The sequence below is a fragment of the Tenrec ecaudatus genome, chromosome 2 (assembly GCF_050624435.1).
Source record: "Tenrec ecaudatus isolate mTenEca1 chromosome 2, mTenEca1.hap1, whole genome shotgun sequence".
Lineage (NCBI taxonomy): Eukaryota > Metazoa > Chordata > Mammalia > Afrosoricida > Tenrecidae > Tenrec > Tenrec ecaudatus.
Window position 1 is genome coordinate 102,646,365 of NC_134531.1, and position 15,701 is coordinate 102,662,065.

Consider the following 15,701-nt stretch of genomic DNA (forward strand, 5'->3'; position numbering starts at 1 on the left):
AGTTAGCAGTTAGAAAACACCAGTCACTCTGTGGGAGAAAGATGGGTCTTTCTAGCCCTGTAGAATTAACAGTGTCAGAAACTCACTGGGCAATTTACACTGTCCTATGAGTATCTATGAGTTGGTATCAACTCCATCGTAGTGAGTTTGGTTTTTCTAATTTGTGGGTATATATGTTGCTAGGTGCCATCAGGTAATTTTGTATGCATAGCCACCCTCTGTACAATAGATAGATGCACAGTCCAGTCCTGCACCATTCTCATCATTTTTCGTTTGAATTCTTTGCTGCATTATGATAATGATATACATGTATGTGACTTGGAAAGTATTTTGTCTTGCTTGGATCCACAATCAATGCTATGGAAGCAGCCTTCAAAAAAAGCAAAATACATTGCATTGGGTAAATCTGCTGCACCAGACTTCTTTAAAATGTTAAAAAGCAAGAATGTTGTATGGAGTGAAATTTCTTAATATGACTCTTCTGTTCATGGTTCCTTGTTACACCCACCAAGTGATGGGTAGAGACTATGCAAAAAGTATGCATTTTCATTACCAGCCTCCCACCCCACCACTCCCTACCACCCTACCACCCTACCTGGATGAGCCATCGTTGAAGCAACAGCAGAGAGAAACTCCCAGAAGATCTTGGAAGAACACATCCAAGATCACTCACTGAACTAGCGGAGGCCACTGAGACCAGATGCATCAGACTGTTGGGGAGACTGAGGAGAACAGCACTGAGACTATGAGGTACCTTCTCCTCACCTGGCCCGAGGCTATGGACCCACGGGACAAGTAGGCTGCCATTCTGACCTTGTGGCTGGCAGCCCACACAGAGCCACTGCACCACTAGGGTTAGGGACTTACATATTTTAGTAGAAAATACTGACATCGCTATCTGAAAGTTTTAAAAGTGTCTACTAGAAGAACCCATAGAAAAAGTTAAGACAAATTGAGAAATATTATTTTCTATATGCATAAACTACATAGAGGCCATATTTGACCTATTTTGGCTATACATAATGGTCAAAGGTTACAAGATGGGCTGAGACCTGCAAGGTCAGCAGTTGGAAACTAACAGCTTCTCTGCAGGAGAAGCAGGAGGCTTTCGAATCCTCTAAAGAGTTACAGTCTTCGAAAAATCACAGGGCAATTCTGCCTGTCCTATAGGATCACTATGAGTCAGCATCAACTCATAGTGTAGCAGTAGTAATTGAGTATAGCTAAATATACTCACAGTTTTAAATATACACATATATTTATAAATATATAGAGATATACATGATATAACTACATATGTGATTTAAAGCTATATGTTGGGGTGTATTACCATTTATAAATATATGTAACTATAAAATTTATAACACCTATATAGTTATGTATATATTTCTAGTAATAGATCTGTCTCTGAAGAAGTATGGCCAGAGTGTTTCTCAAAGGCAAAGACGGCGAGACTTCATCTTACAGACTTTTAACCTGCTGTCTGGAGAAACCAGTCCCTGAAGAAGACATCAGGTTTGGTAAAGTGGAAGGGCAGCAAGTAAGAGGAAGAACCTCAGAGAGACAGGCTGACTCTGTGGCAACAACGATTGGCTCCAGCAATAGGAACAATTGAGAGGCTGATGACAGACCGGACAATGTTGCTTTCTGTTGGGCATAAGATCTCTATGGGTCAAAAAAATAATGGTATCTAACAACAAAAGCAGCAATAATTTATAGTATCACATCCACCATACATATATAACTATCAAACTTATCAGCTGCTCCACTGAAGAACGATGAGCTTCTTCTCTCGAATAAAGATTGATAGCCTATGAAATTATATGGGGCAGTTCTATTCTGTCCGATATGGACTTGACGACAGTGGGTTTGCAGGTACATATCCCTGGAGGTCTTACTCGTAGGGCTGCTTACAGCATGTTAGAAGCCAGAAGCCATTCCACGGCCTCAAAGTTCCAGAGGGCAGTTCTAATTTATTCCATACAGCTCCTAGGTCTCAGAATGGACTTGATATCAATGGGTTATCCAATAAATATTGTAAATAGATTGATGTCTCCATATCACCAATGTAAGCAAACCCCCAAAGAGGAAAGAAAAATACTTGCGTTTTATCCACCACACTTTCCAAAGAGATCCTGACTTGTAAGCCTCCTAGAGCAGTGCCGATATAAAACCCAGTTACCGTGGTAGTTTCTGCAATGCCTTCAAAATGAAGATGGAACATCAACGAATATATGAGCTAACTTTGAAATAAAATGATGATAACTGAAATCTATACTTCTAAATATTTTCATAGGACATTACCCAAAACATATACTAGAAAACTAAGATAATTTAATTTTGTAATTCACCAAACCTTATTTAATTGATGTATTTAATGTAATGTGAATAGACATGTTGATATTTTATAAAAATATAAGTTCTGTATACCTAAATCAAGAAGTTCAGCATACCTTATTTCATTTTAATCTGTGTCAGTAAAGCATGATGATACTTTGACATTAACATCATATTTGTATCCTTCACACACAATGGTGGGAGGTGGCAATAGTGTGAACTTTTCTGCAATGCATTTACATATTAATTGGTATTTAGTAGAGACAAAGTAGAATAAAATGAGATTTGCTGTGCCCTTCAGGCAACTCTTACAACCCACTGGAAATATTCTAGATGAGAGCATGACTAGCTATTTTAGTTGTGGGCACGACATTTTTTATCTTCTAAAATAATTATTGTGGTGGAAAATGAGAATTTTTTTTAAAATAATTTTAAATCACCTTCACAGTAAGCATATAAAAATTTTAATGTTTCAATGATAAGATAAAATTTTCAGTGATAAATAGATAACCAACATTAATGATTTATCAAGACCAGTATCTATCAAAATATAAGAAAGGGCAAATTCTTCTGAGATGTTTTCCAGGGTTATTCATTATAGGATATAGTTGTATGAGACATAAATAAATAAGTGATATTAATCTTGTTAGACCTACATATGTTCAATTGCATAATTAAGACTGTTCAAGCATGAAATCCAAGATAGATAAAGCTTCAGAAATAGTAATGGGAATAATGATTCCCTGAGGATACGGGGAGAGGGAGGGGTGTGGCGGGAAAGGGTAGCTTATAGCAATAATGAATGTATAACCCCAGTTGAGAGGAATGAATAACAGAATTGTAGGTGAACAGATACTGTGTATACTCATGTATAAACTGAGTTTTTAAGCACATTTTTAATGCAGTTTTGTGGTAAAGTTAGGTGCCTCAGCTGATATTCAGGTCAGCTTATATTCAAGTATAAATGGTGCATTTGATGGTCTAAAATGCAACAAAAATAGTAATAAATAACTATTAGAATGCTTCTATCGTATAGTCTAGATGCAAGTTTTTTGCTCATCATAAAGACTGATACACATTGGGCTTAATCTAGTCTTAACAATTTCTGTGTTTTTGTTTGATTGTGGGCGTGTTTTCTCATACTGGGGTTTATCTCATATGTATTTTGTCATTCAGGTTAACCCTTTTGGATTTTGGTTGTATGTTTTTCTGATTTTCAGTATATGAAACCCAGGGTTGACAAGCTGATAGAGACAGGAAGGCAGCAAGAATAGGAGTTCCTGGAAAGGGGGCGGGGGGATTCCTACAGTAGTGGAGGAGGGAGATGAAGGGAAGCTGATAGCCAGGAGTTCAAGAAGGAAGAGAATGTTTTGAAGCTGTTTGTGGCAGCAATTGTATGATAGTGCTTGGTGTGATGACTGAACTATGAGATATCATATGAGATATCAATGATATCTCTATTAGTTCCCAACAAAATGTTTGTTGTTGTTTTTGTTGGGGCGGGACTGAATGGGCATAGTGAATGATACAACCCTGATACACATTTTTTATGATTTTAAAATCTACAATATCCCTCTTTTCTGTTTAAACAACTGCCTCTTGTCCATACGTTCTGCTTGAATGCTCTTGGGGATCTAAAATTTTCATTCTTCATAATGTTGTTCATAATTTGTTAACAGTTGAATGCCTTTTCATGGTCAATAAAGCACAGTAAACATCTTCTGACATTAAAAATGACATTCCTTAATCCTTGTCCTCTTTTGAATCTCGTTATTTCAGCTTGACTATTGACAGTTCATAGTTGATGTTTGGCTGTAATACTTTTTAAATTACCTTTAGCACAACTTTGTTTTCATGTCATATGTTTTCTGATAATTTGCACATTTCATTGCATCATCTTTTTTGTAATGGACACAAATACGGCTCTCTTCCACTCCAAGGTCCTAGTAGCTGTCTTCCAAATTTATTGGCAACACATACATTTAATCAAGCATCTCAATGTTTTTCCATCAAATCTTAGTGCCGTTGTTTCTCAAATGCCTTTATCCTTCAATGTCAACACTTCGGGATGATAAACAGCCTCCTGAAATAGTTAAACACTTGCCTATTCTTTTTAATAATGTCTATGTATATTCCCCCAAAATTCTTTTGATGCTTCGTGTATCATTAAATACTTTGTCCAAGCAATCCTTCAATATTCAAACTCAAGATTTGACTTTTTCCATCAGTTCTTTCTGGTTGAGACATGTTGTTGCTTTTCAGTTTGCTTACTCCAGGTGTAGGTCTTTCCACATTTCATTGTAACACTTTCCTTATTCTTCTTTAGAAACCCTTTGAAATTGTCTGTTTCTGTTTTCTATTATTTTACCATGATTTCAATCACTTTAGCTTATCTATTTCAAGAGAAAATTTCTCAGCCTCTTCTGACATCTTTAAAAAACTTTTTAACCTGCCTTTTTAAATTATGTTTTTTATTCACGTTTCCTTGATGTTATTTTACAACACGTCTGAGCTTCTCATTATTACTGTTCATTAAATTAAAGCTATTCTTGATGTGGTCTCTAAATTCAGGTGGGGAATCCTCAAGTTTGTATTCTGATGCTCATGGAATTGTTTTAATTAATTTTCTTCCATTTTAACTTGAAATTGCATATGAACAACTGATACCCTGTTCTATAACCAGTCCTTAAACTTGTTTTGATTAATTATAATGAACTTCTCCATCATCTCTACATGAACATGTAGTCTATATGATTCCTCTGCATTGATCTAGAAAGGTTCATGGGTAGTTATCATTCATATTGATACACAAGTATTTATGATGAATAAATCATTAACTTTTCAGGATTTTATCTTGAAATCTTTGGTGTTTTCTCTAACACTAATGTCATTTTCAATCAGCTGATCGTATTTATTTCCAACTTTTATCATCCAATCACAAGTAATTATGAATGCATCTTGATTCCATTTTTGATAAGTTTCAGGCTGCAGAAGATGGTAGAAATATCAATTTCTCTACTTTGACATTCGTGATTAGTCTACCTTGTAGACATAGCAATATTATAATATCACTAATAGTAAAGTACTTTAGTATAGATCTTGAAATGCCCTTTCTGATGATAAATGTGGTTTGCCATTCCATCACAGCAGTGATCAATGCTAGAATATTTCAGCTCATTGGTACCAAGCATATCTGGAGGTGTAGTGGTTCCATGTTGACTGCTAAACATAAGGTCAGCGATTCAAACCCATCAGCAATCTGAGGGAAATATGAAGGTTTCTACTCCTATAAAGCTTCTCCGTCTCAGAAACCCACAGGTGCAGTTCTACTCTGCATTAGAGGGTCACCAGGAGTCAGAGTGAACAAGATAGCAACGACTTTTGAAATGCCTAGGAGATTCATTTTTATCTTTAGTTTTTAAAACTTCGGATTTTCTTGATTCATAGTGATCCACTTCTTTGTAAATTCCACATTCTGATTACAAATAAAGGTTTACAGCTTTTTAATCTCATTTTCAGTCATGCCACATCAGTAAATTAAATTCCCTAAAATATTACTCCATCCAAGACCCTACAGTCAACTTTACTTGGAAGCTGTAGCTCTTCCCCACCTGTGTGTTTTAAGTGTTTTCCTACCTTCAGGGCTCTTTTGATAGTTTATGTAAGACAGTGAGGTTTTAACTGGCTATGTTTTTTCCCAGAGTAACATGGAGTCTCCATTATATGACAGGATTCAATTCCAATGATTTTGTTCTGATGTCAATTCAATACTTCATTTTTTCACCATTATTGTCTTTTATTAATAGCATATTTATAAATATTATTTGTCTCTGGGGGTTGAAACATTACATATAGACTTACACAAATTGGTCATGCCTACATTAAAAATACACAAATCGAAAATCCATTCCAACACTGAAGGCTTGAATAATAGCCACGTGTTGCTAGCTGTAGTGGTAACCCACTTGATCATCTGAAATATCCATGAGCATGAGGATGGTGCTGCTTTTCAGAAAACGAGTGGTAGGAAGCTGTATAGTCTTCCTTTTACTTCCTGCCTATATTTTGAGGTAAAATCTCATTTCTTTTCTGAATTCTGCCTATCAATTTTAGCAAAGTGACTGGTGATTGGGGCCCATATTTTTAAACAATTGAAATCCTCTTTTTAGATTGGAAAAAGTGAAGCCCTGCAGCCGTGTTTTGCACAGTAAATCATCTGTGCCCTGCACTGCTGTATGTAGCGCATGTGACTAACAATAAGGTGTGCCCAAAGAGAAGAAGAGCAGCGATGACACAAGTGCTGTCCACTGGGACTTGAGTTCGTTGTATATTGAGGACTGCCTCAGGGCATGCTGCTTCCTTCTAGTTTAGAATGTCCACTGACACTTGTCCACAGTGGGTGAGCCTGCCGTGACATGACATAAATGTCTGCATAGAATTGTTACCATAGTACAAGACACTGGCACGTGTGGTTGTTTTTGTTGTTGCTAGGTGCCATCCAGTTTTAGTGAACCTACGTACAGCAGGAGATGTTGCCCGATTCTGTGCCATCGCACAATTGGTCTTACATTTGAGTGCAGTGTTGCAGTTACTGTGTTAGTCTATCTTGTCAAGGCCCTTCCTATTTCTCCCCACTCTATCAAGGATAGTCCTTCTTAAGGGATTGGTCTCTCTTGAAAATATGGCCAAGACAATGTGTTGGTTCTTTTGGCAGTCCGTGGATTTTTCGATATTCTTCACCAGCTCCAGAATTCAAACACAGCTATTCGTCTTTGTCTTCTTTATTCAATGTCCTCATTTCACATGCAGATATAAATGGTAATATATATGTATATCTTTTTCAAAAAGGTTCAAAGACAAAAGAATTAAATGGCAATCAAATTTTCCCATACACTGTGAAATATATATATATATGAATATATATAGCAGAGAATGGTTTTTACCTCTTAAGGAAGTGTGTATCTTTTCCCCCTTACTCTATATATTTTCAGTGTCTCACAGATATCTGTTCAAAATTCATGAAATTCTTTAAGATTATGCTCAGTGTGAGTTTCACAGTAAGCCTTACAGTTATCCTTCATTACAGATGCATCCTACAGGCCAATCGTCTAAATAAACACACCACAATGGAACGTTCAATAATAATTTAAAATGGATCAGTCACATTAGAGAGAGAAGAAAGTTTGTAACTTGCCTATTAAGGTACCAGATGAGTATGCTTCACAGTTGTCATCAATAAAAGTTTTTCCAAGGATATAAAGAGGCACTACTGCTATTCCCATCAGACTTAACCCAATTATGAAGAAATACACATAATTTGTGTAGAATGGTAGTGAGGTGTCCGGGCAAGATTCAAAAATTTTCACTGGATGGCAAATATCTTTTGAAAAAATAATAACAATTGTAATTTGCAAATTGAATTAAACAGTTAAGTAAGCAGAAAATATGCAATGTCCTTTATCAAACATTTTAGCCTTTAAGAATATTTACATATCTTTTTCTTTAATTAACTTTTCATTTACAGTAAATCTTGTAATTTTATAATCAGTTCTCAAAAGTTTGCTATGATCAAAGAAAATTTGTGGCAAGACTGGAAAATATATATATACTACAAACACAAATAGAATAGGAGCATGAAATATTACAGTTTCTTTTGAATAACAAGAAAGATATAAAATATTTGGAATACAAATGAATAAAAACAGAAATCCCTTGATAAAAAGGCTGCATTTTTTTCTAGTCCTACATAACTGCTATCAAATAGCGGTCAGTATTTTTAATATGTATCAAGTAGTATTTGTTAATTTTTCATTCTTTCTAGAATGTTGGAAAAGATAGAAATAACATATCATAAGCACGCTTTGTCAGCACACATGATAAACATTTGTATGTGTACATGCGTATGCATGCACTTGGAAAAATTATCTTAAATGTTTTCACTTTCTTGCAGATGCCAAGATAAGTAAATGTATTCCAACACTTCTGGAAGCCTATGCACTACAAGTGCCTGACACAATAGTGCCAGAAATAGTGATATGAATGTGCAAATAGCCTGTACATAGTGTGAGTAATGGGAAGATGGTGGAATAAATTAGGGAGGTAGGGAGGAATGACCATTTGGAAGAAAAAACCCCAACGTTTTATTATTTGAAGTGCTGAGTCGCAGGAGGCCTGCATTGAAATGGTGTAAGTTAGACAAGGAGTGACCCTATGTTTTATTTGTGTATATGTGTGCATGCTGAACCGATACTACTATGATTCATTTAGAAACGTTGCCGTAAGCATAAGGAAGGAAGTACCGAAGATACAAAATATATATGAGGTTTATACTATGCAGGAAATGGCTGGAAGAAAGATAATTCAATACAACAATTATCTTAAAGTATTCTCTTTTCCTCCTTAGACCCATCTCTTATATGAAAGACCTTCTTAAAGCCCATCACTCAAGTGAAACCATGTATGCTCATGTCAATTACAAGACTGGCATATAAGTTTATTAGAAAACTAAAGTAACTGAATACTTTAATAAACTTATTTATATAAGTAAGATGGATAAAACACAGTCTATTGCTATATGTTCTTTGAATCAATTATTTAAATGAAAGTTGATTTGATGCATGACAGTATATTTAAAGTCTTACCTTCAAATTTTATATTAAATTTATATCTTCTAGCATTGATATATGGAAAAGAAAAAAAAAGTGATCCTACTCCTACTAACAAGGAGGAAAATGCAAGCCATTTTGGTCTGTGTCCTCTCCCTCCATAATATGATATAAGTAATACTCCGAGACAAAATGCAATTTCATAGCCAAATAACAATATGAATTTCTCAGCCAGTATCAGATGATGCTCCTTCATAAAATAGAATATGTTCAGTTTTGCAAGACCATATATAAATCCTAAAATGTAAAAGAGAAAGCAATCATGTACATTTGAGTAGATCACCTTAATTATAAATTAAAACTTAAGTTATACTGACAATCTTATTTGCATTGTTCTTATTATTTCAAACTCCTAAGTAGATAGAAATTCATTCTCTAAAACTGTAGTAGTCCTTGCCACTTTAAAAAATATCCTCAAATCAAGTTTGGCTCATAATGACTCCACATGCGAGAGAATGTAACTGAGATCTACAGCATTTTCAGGAGCTGCCATCCTCTGGAAATAGATAACCGTGATTTCTTCCAAAGCTCCTCTGGGTGAATTCAAATAGCTAAAGTTTAGTTAGTAGCAAGCACTATATAATTGTACAACTCAAAATCTCTACACTTCTCAATTTATATAAAATACTTGCTAATTTAATATTTTAAATTATCATTTAACAAGTACTTCTAGAGTAGTTTATGGAATAATAATTGTTTGAATAATTTTATTTATCACTGATCCATGTTTTATATATTATATTTTGATTATAAAAAATAATAGAGAGACAGGGGAGGCTGGGGAAGATGGCCGACAGGGACACCGGCATACTCTGAGAGCTCCTCCAAACAAAGCGGGATTGGTGACCAGGTAGCTGAATAGTAAGAGTCTGGTGAGTGAAATATCCCCCTGGGACAGCACCCCAGTCCTACCCCACATATTTGTCCTGAGCAGGGGTCTAGGTGAAAGAGGACCGGACTAGTGGGGCATCTCTGGCCACTAAGCTGCCGTGAGCTCACTGGCGACCGGCTTAGGCTCCATCCCCAAACCGGACGCCAGCCCAGAGCTGCTTGCCTGCCCTGCCTAGACAGACGCAGCAGGTCACGCTCCCCTACTCCAGCGGCCCACTCCCCACTCGCGGATCCCCACTGGGAGAGAAGCTTTCCTCTTCCGCAGTTCCCCTCTCCCCGCAGGGCAGCGATCTGCCCTCGGGCCCACGTCCCTCCCTCCATTCATCCAAGCTCAGGGGAGCGGACCCGCGGGTTGTCTGGCGACCCCCACAGGGGACCATCCACCCGCACCGCTGCCGCGGACCTCTCCACCTGCCCTCCGTGCGCCGGCCTCCCACCCCCGCCCGCCCCCGCCCGCCCCTGGCAGCCTAGCGCCAGCTCCACTCCTGGCGGGGACCCTGCGCTGCCACTTTCCGCCAACAGGAGCCATAGCCCAACCCGCGCCTGTCCCGGACCCTGAGCTTCCGCGGAGCACCGCGCCCCGTGCTGCTGAGTCTGCCCACCAAGGGCCCCTCCCTGTGCAAGGCACAAGAGTAGGTGCCCTCCCCAGGGTGCTGCGGGGACCCCGGCGGCCGCGACTCTGAGCCTGAGCGGAGGAAGGGCGCCATTGCCCCCTGCGGTTTCGCGCCAAGCCTCCTTTGCCGGCGCCATTACCCCCTGCGGTTTCGCGCCAAAAGGGCGGAGAGCGAACACCATTGTTCCCTGCAGTGTCCCGCAGCTGCCTGAGCAGCTATCCAAGGGGCCTCCCCGCGCCCGCTCACAGCCCGGGCAGATCAAACATTCCACCTGCAGTGGAGCCTGGGTCTCGGCTTTTCAGTCCCTGAGGAGCCGTCAGTGAGCTCCAGCCAGCTCTCACCACCTGGGGCCCTGTTGGGTCCCCAGTGCCAGCCCTAAGCCTGCCGCAGCCCGCCCCAGCCACCCCAGGAGACGGCACAGTGGCCTGAGCCTCCACACAATAAGGTTACTCCTGTCTCCCAGAAGCATGGGGCCTATGAAAGGATCAAGGAAAAATCAACAGACCACATCACTTCCAACAAAAAATCAGAGAAACGAGGCACTTTAACAGACCTAACGTCACTCATAGAAGAAACAGATATAGATCAGCCACAAAAGGAAATCTTCAGAACTCTGCTTGCAGTAATACAGGAGCTAAGAGAAGCAAACCAAAATAAGGATGCAACAATAGAAGGGATGAAATACACAATAGAGGGGATGAAGTCCACAATAGAGGGGATGAATACTATCCACCAAAAGGAACTGCAGAAACTAACAGAGGAGGTAGCAGAGGCCACACAAAAGGTCACAGAAGCTATATCTAGGATTGAGGAGGCTGAGAACCGTATCAGTGAACTCGAGGACGCTCAAACCAAATGAAGCAAGCGAGAAAAACAATCAGATAGGAAAATTAAAGAAACCGAAGACAGCCTGAGATCAATGACAGATGCTATGAAGAGGAATAATATTCGAATAATCGGTCTACCGGAACACAACATAACACACAAATCGACCGCCAAGATAGCAAAGGAATTCCTGGAAGAAAATTTCCCCAACCTAACAAAGGAGAATCCGACTCTCATACAGGAAGCAGAGAGGACGCCGGCTAAGCTAAACACCAAGAAGAACACGCCAAGACATATAATTGTAAAATTATCCAACTTAGAGGAAAAAGAGAAAATTCTACGAGCATCAAGAGAAAGGAAGACAGTCACATACAAAGGAGCGCAGGTAAGATTATGCTCAGACTTATCAGCAGAAACCATGAAGAGGAGGAGAGAATGGAGCAACATCTTCCAAAAACTGAAAGATAAAAATGCCTCCCCCAGAATCCTATACCCTGCCAAGTTATCCATTAAGATAGAGGGTAAGATAAGGGTTTTCCAGGACAAGGAAGAACTCAAAAAATATACTGCAAGTCACCCGACCCTGCAGAACATACTGGCTGACTCACTATGGCTAGAAGATCAAGCTCCAACTAGAACCACCAAGGGACCACCATATAGCCCATCTCCATCTAGAAGCCAACATGCCAGCAACACGTACCAGACAACATGGTCTCAGATGGAAAAGAGGACAGGATAGAAACCCTCCACTCAAACGCAGTACACTGATATGAAGGAAGATAGGCAAAGACCCAAAACACAAAACAGAATATGGCAACCATGAAGCCAGAGATTGTAATAATCACTTTGAATACAAATGGGCTCAATTCATATGTTAAAAGAAAGAGGCTGGAGGATTGGATTAGAAAACATAACCCATCAATCTGCTGCCTGCAAGAGACACACCTTAAGCAAGCAGACAAGCATATGCTGAGAATAAAGGGCTGGCAGAAAGTTTACCAAGCAAATGGTAACTCCAAGAAGGCAGGAGTGGCTATCTTAATCTCCGACAAAATGGATCTCAAGATCCAAAACATAAAAAGAGACAAAGAGGGACATTACATAATGCTCAAAGGCTCAGTAAACCAGGAAGCAATAAGCATACTGAATATTTACGCACCTAATAATGGTGGGGCAAATTTCGTCAAACAAACTATTAAAAAAATGACAGAAGAAATCACGGAAACAACAATAATAGTGGGGGACTTCAACACTCCACTATCAGAGAAAGACAGGTCACAGGGAAAGAAGCTCAGCAAAGAGGCCAGAGAGCTAAACAATGTAATTAGGCAACAGGGCCTGATAGACATCTATAGAGCCTTTCATCCAAAAGCAAAAGGTTTCACATTCTTCTCCAATCCACACGGATCTTTCTCAAGAATAGATCACATGCTGGGGCACAAGGCCAGCCTGAGTAAATTCAAACACATAGATATTATCCAGACGTCTTTCTCAGACCACCATGCCATAAAGCTGGAGATTAATAGGAGGGCACCCAGAAAAGCAAGGGCCACCAATTGGAGAATAAACAACGATCTCCTGCGACATGAATGGGTTAAGGTCCAGATCAGAGAGGATATCAGGAAATTTCTAGAAACTAATGAGAACGAGCATACAACATATCAAAACTTATGGGACACTGCAAAGGCAGTTATCAGAGGTAGCTTGATATCACTGAATGCACACATGAAAAAAGAAGAAAGGCGTATGACAGATATGTTAACACAAAACCTCCAACAATTAGAACAGAGTCAACAGAACTACCCCTCCAATAGCAAGAGAAAAGAAATAATAAAAATCAGGGCGGAGTTAAACCAGTGGGAAGACAAAAGAACAATGCAAAGGATTAACGCAACTAGAAGCTGGTTTTATGAACGAATTAATAAAATTGACACTCCCCGGGCAAAGCTTACCAAAGATAGAAAGGAACAATCATCAATAGCCAGGATGAGGGATGAATCGGGGGCAATAACAACAGACCCCAATGAGATAAAAAGGATAATCACAAACTACTATGAAGGTTTGTATTCTAATGAATTCAGAAACCTGGAAGACATGGATAAATATTTAGAAAAACAATCTATCCCTAGATTATCTGAGACAGAGATCAAGAACCTCAACAAACCCATAGCGAAGGAAGAAATAGAGAGTGTCATCAAAAACCTACCAAGGAAAAAGGCCCCAGGGCCAGATGGCTACACAGCAGAATTTTACCAAACATTCAGGGAAGAGCTGACACCGATCCTCCACAAAGTATTCCATAACATAGAAAAGAACGGCAAGCTCCCAAACTCATTTTACGAAGCCAGCATTACTTTGATACCCAAACAGGGAAAAGACCCCACAGGTGTAGAGAATTATAGACCAATATCTCTAATGAACATAGATGCAAAAATCCTTAACAAAATATTGGCCAATAGAATACAAAGGAACATCAAACATATCATTCACCACGACCAAGTAGGATTCATCCCAGCGATGCAGGGATGGTTTAACATCTGAAAATCCATCAATATCATACACCACATCGAGAAGAAAAAGGATAAAAACCATATGATAATATCCATAGATGCAGAAAAAGCATTTGACAACATCCAGCATCCATTCCTAATCAAAACACTCATGAAGATAGGATTGGAAGGTAAGTTCCTCAAGCTCAAACAAGCTATCTATGAAAGACCAACAGCCAACATCATAGTCAATGGAGAAAAGACAAGAACAATACCACTGAAAAAGGGTACAAGACAAGGATGCCCCCTGTCCCCTCTTCTATTCAATAGCGTTTTGGAGGTTCTGGTTAACAACATAAGACAGCGGAAGGACATCAAAGGGATCCAGTTGGGAGAGGAGGAGGTGAAACTATCGTTATTTGCAGATGACATGATCCTATACATTGAAGATCCCCAAAACTCCACAGTTGGAATACTTACAGCAATAGAGGAATACGGAAGAGTAGCAGGATACAAGATCAATAAACAGAAGTCGGTAGGGTTTCTATACACATCGGACAGGGCCATGGAAGAGGCGATTAAGAGGAAAGTACCCTTCACAGTAGCCAAGAACAAACTGAAATACCTAGGAATATACTTAACAAAAAATACTAAAGACCTTTATAAGCATAATTATAAAACCCTATTACAGGAAACCAAAAGTGACCTTCACAAATGGATGAAGCTCCCCTGCTCATGGTTAGGTAGGCTGAACATAGTAAAGATGACAGTTCTTCCTAAAGCACTCTACAAGTTCAATGCTATACCAATCCAATTACCATCAACCTTCTTCAAAGAATTGGAAAAACTGACCACCAACTTCATATGGAGAGGGAAGAAACCCAGAATTAGCAGAGAACTCCTCAAGAAGAAGGACACAATTGGAGGACTCGCCCTACCTGATTTTAATGCCTACTACACAGCTACAGTGGTCAAAACAGCATGGTACTGGCACAATGATAGACACTCAGACCAGTGGAAAAGAATAGAAAGCCCAGGAGTAAAATCATCAGCATATAGACAACTGATCTTCAACAAGGGTCCCAAAAACGTCAAGTGGGAAGCAGATGCCCTCTTTAATAAGTGGTGCTGGAAACAATGGATATCCACATGTAGAAAGTTGAAATAAGACGTCTACCTCACCCCATGCACAAGAATACACTCAAGGTGGATCACAGATCTAGAAGTCAAACCCCAAACCATCAGGACCATTAAGGAGGGAATCGGGACTAATCTCAGAGCACTGGCCCAGGGAGCACATAGGCTCACTGCAACAGGGAAGGGGACACACACAGGTGATCTGGAAATCGACAAATGGGATCTAATAAGAATAAAACACCTGTGCACTTCGAAAGACTTTGCCAAGAGGGTGACAAGGCAACCCACAGACTGGGAGAAGATTTTTAGTAATGACACGTCAGACAAAGGGCTCATTACTAAAATCTACAACACCTTCATGACCTGCAAAAAGAGGAAAACAGTTAACCCCCTAAGGAAGTGGGCAAAAGAAATGAGAAGAACTTTCACTAGAGAGGAGATCAATATGGCCAATAAATATATGAGAAAGTGCTCAAAGTCCCTTGCCATAAGAGAAATGCAAATCAAAACAACCATGAGATACCACCTAACACCCCTGAGGCTAGCCCAGATCAGTAAATCAGAGAGCAACAAGTGTTGGAGGGGCTGTGGTGAAGTAGGAACCCTCCTCCACTGCTGGTGGTCGTGCAGATTTGTACAGACACTGTGGAAAGCAATCTGGCGATACCTAAAGAAAATGGAAATTGATCTACCTTACGACCCAGCCATCCCTCTACTGGGCATATACCCGGTTGAAGCAGCAA

The 15,701-nt window shown here is 39.4% G+C and overlaps 1 protein-coding gene across 1 annotated transcript in view; it reads right to left on the bottom strand.

The window, feature by feature from the left end:
• The window catches only part of SLCO6A1 (solute carrier organic anion transporter family member 6A1), a 117,837-nt gene that overhangs the window by 65,655 nt on the left and 36,481 nt on the right, over positions 1–15,701 (bottom strand). Inside the window, exons 2-3 of the mRNA XM_075542670.1 lie at positions 7,532–7,717; positions 2,102–2,202 (exon numbers count right to left, since the gene is read on the bottom strand). Coding sequence (XP_075398785.1) covers positions 2,102–2,202; positions 7,532–7,717 — 287 coding nt within the window. The remainder of the gene's footprint in view (positions 1–2,101; positions 2,203–7,531; positions 7,718–15,701) is intronic.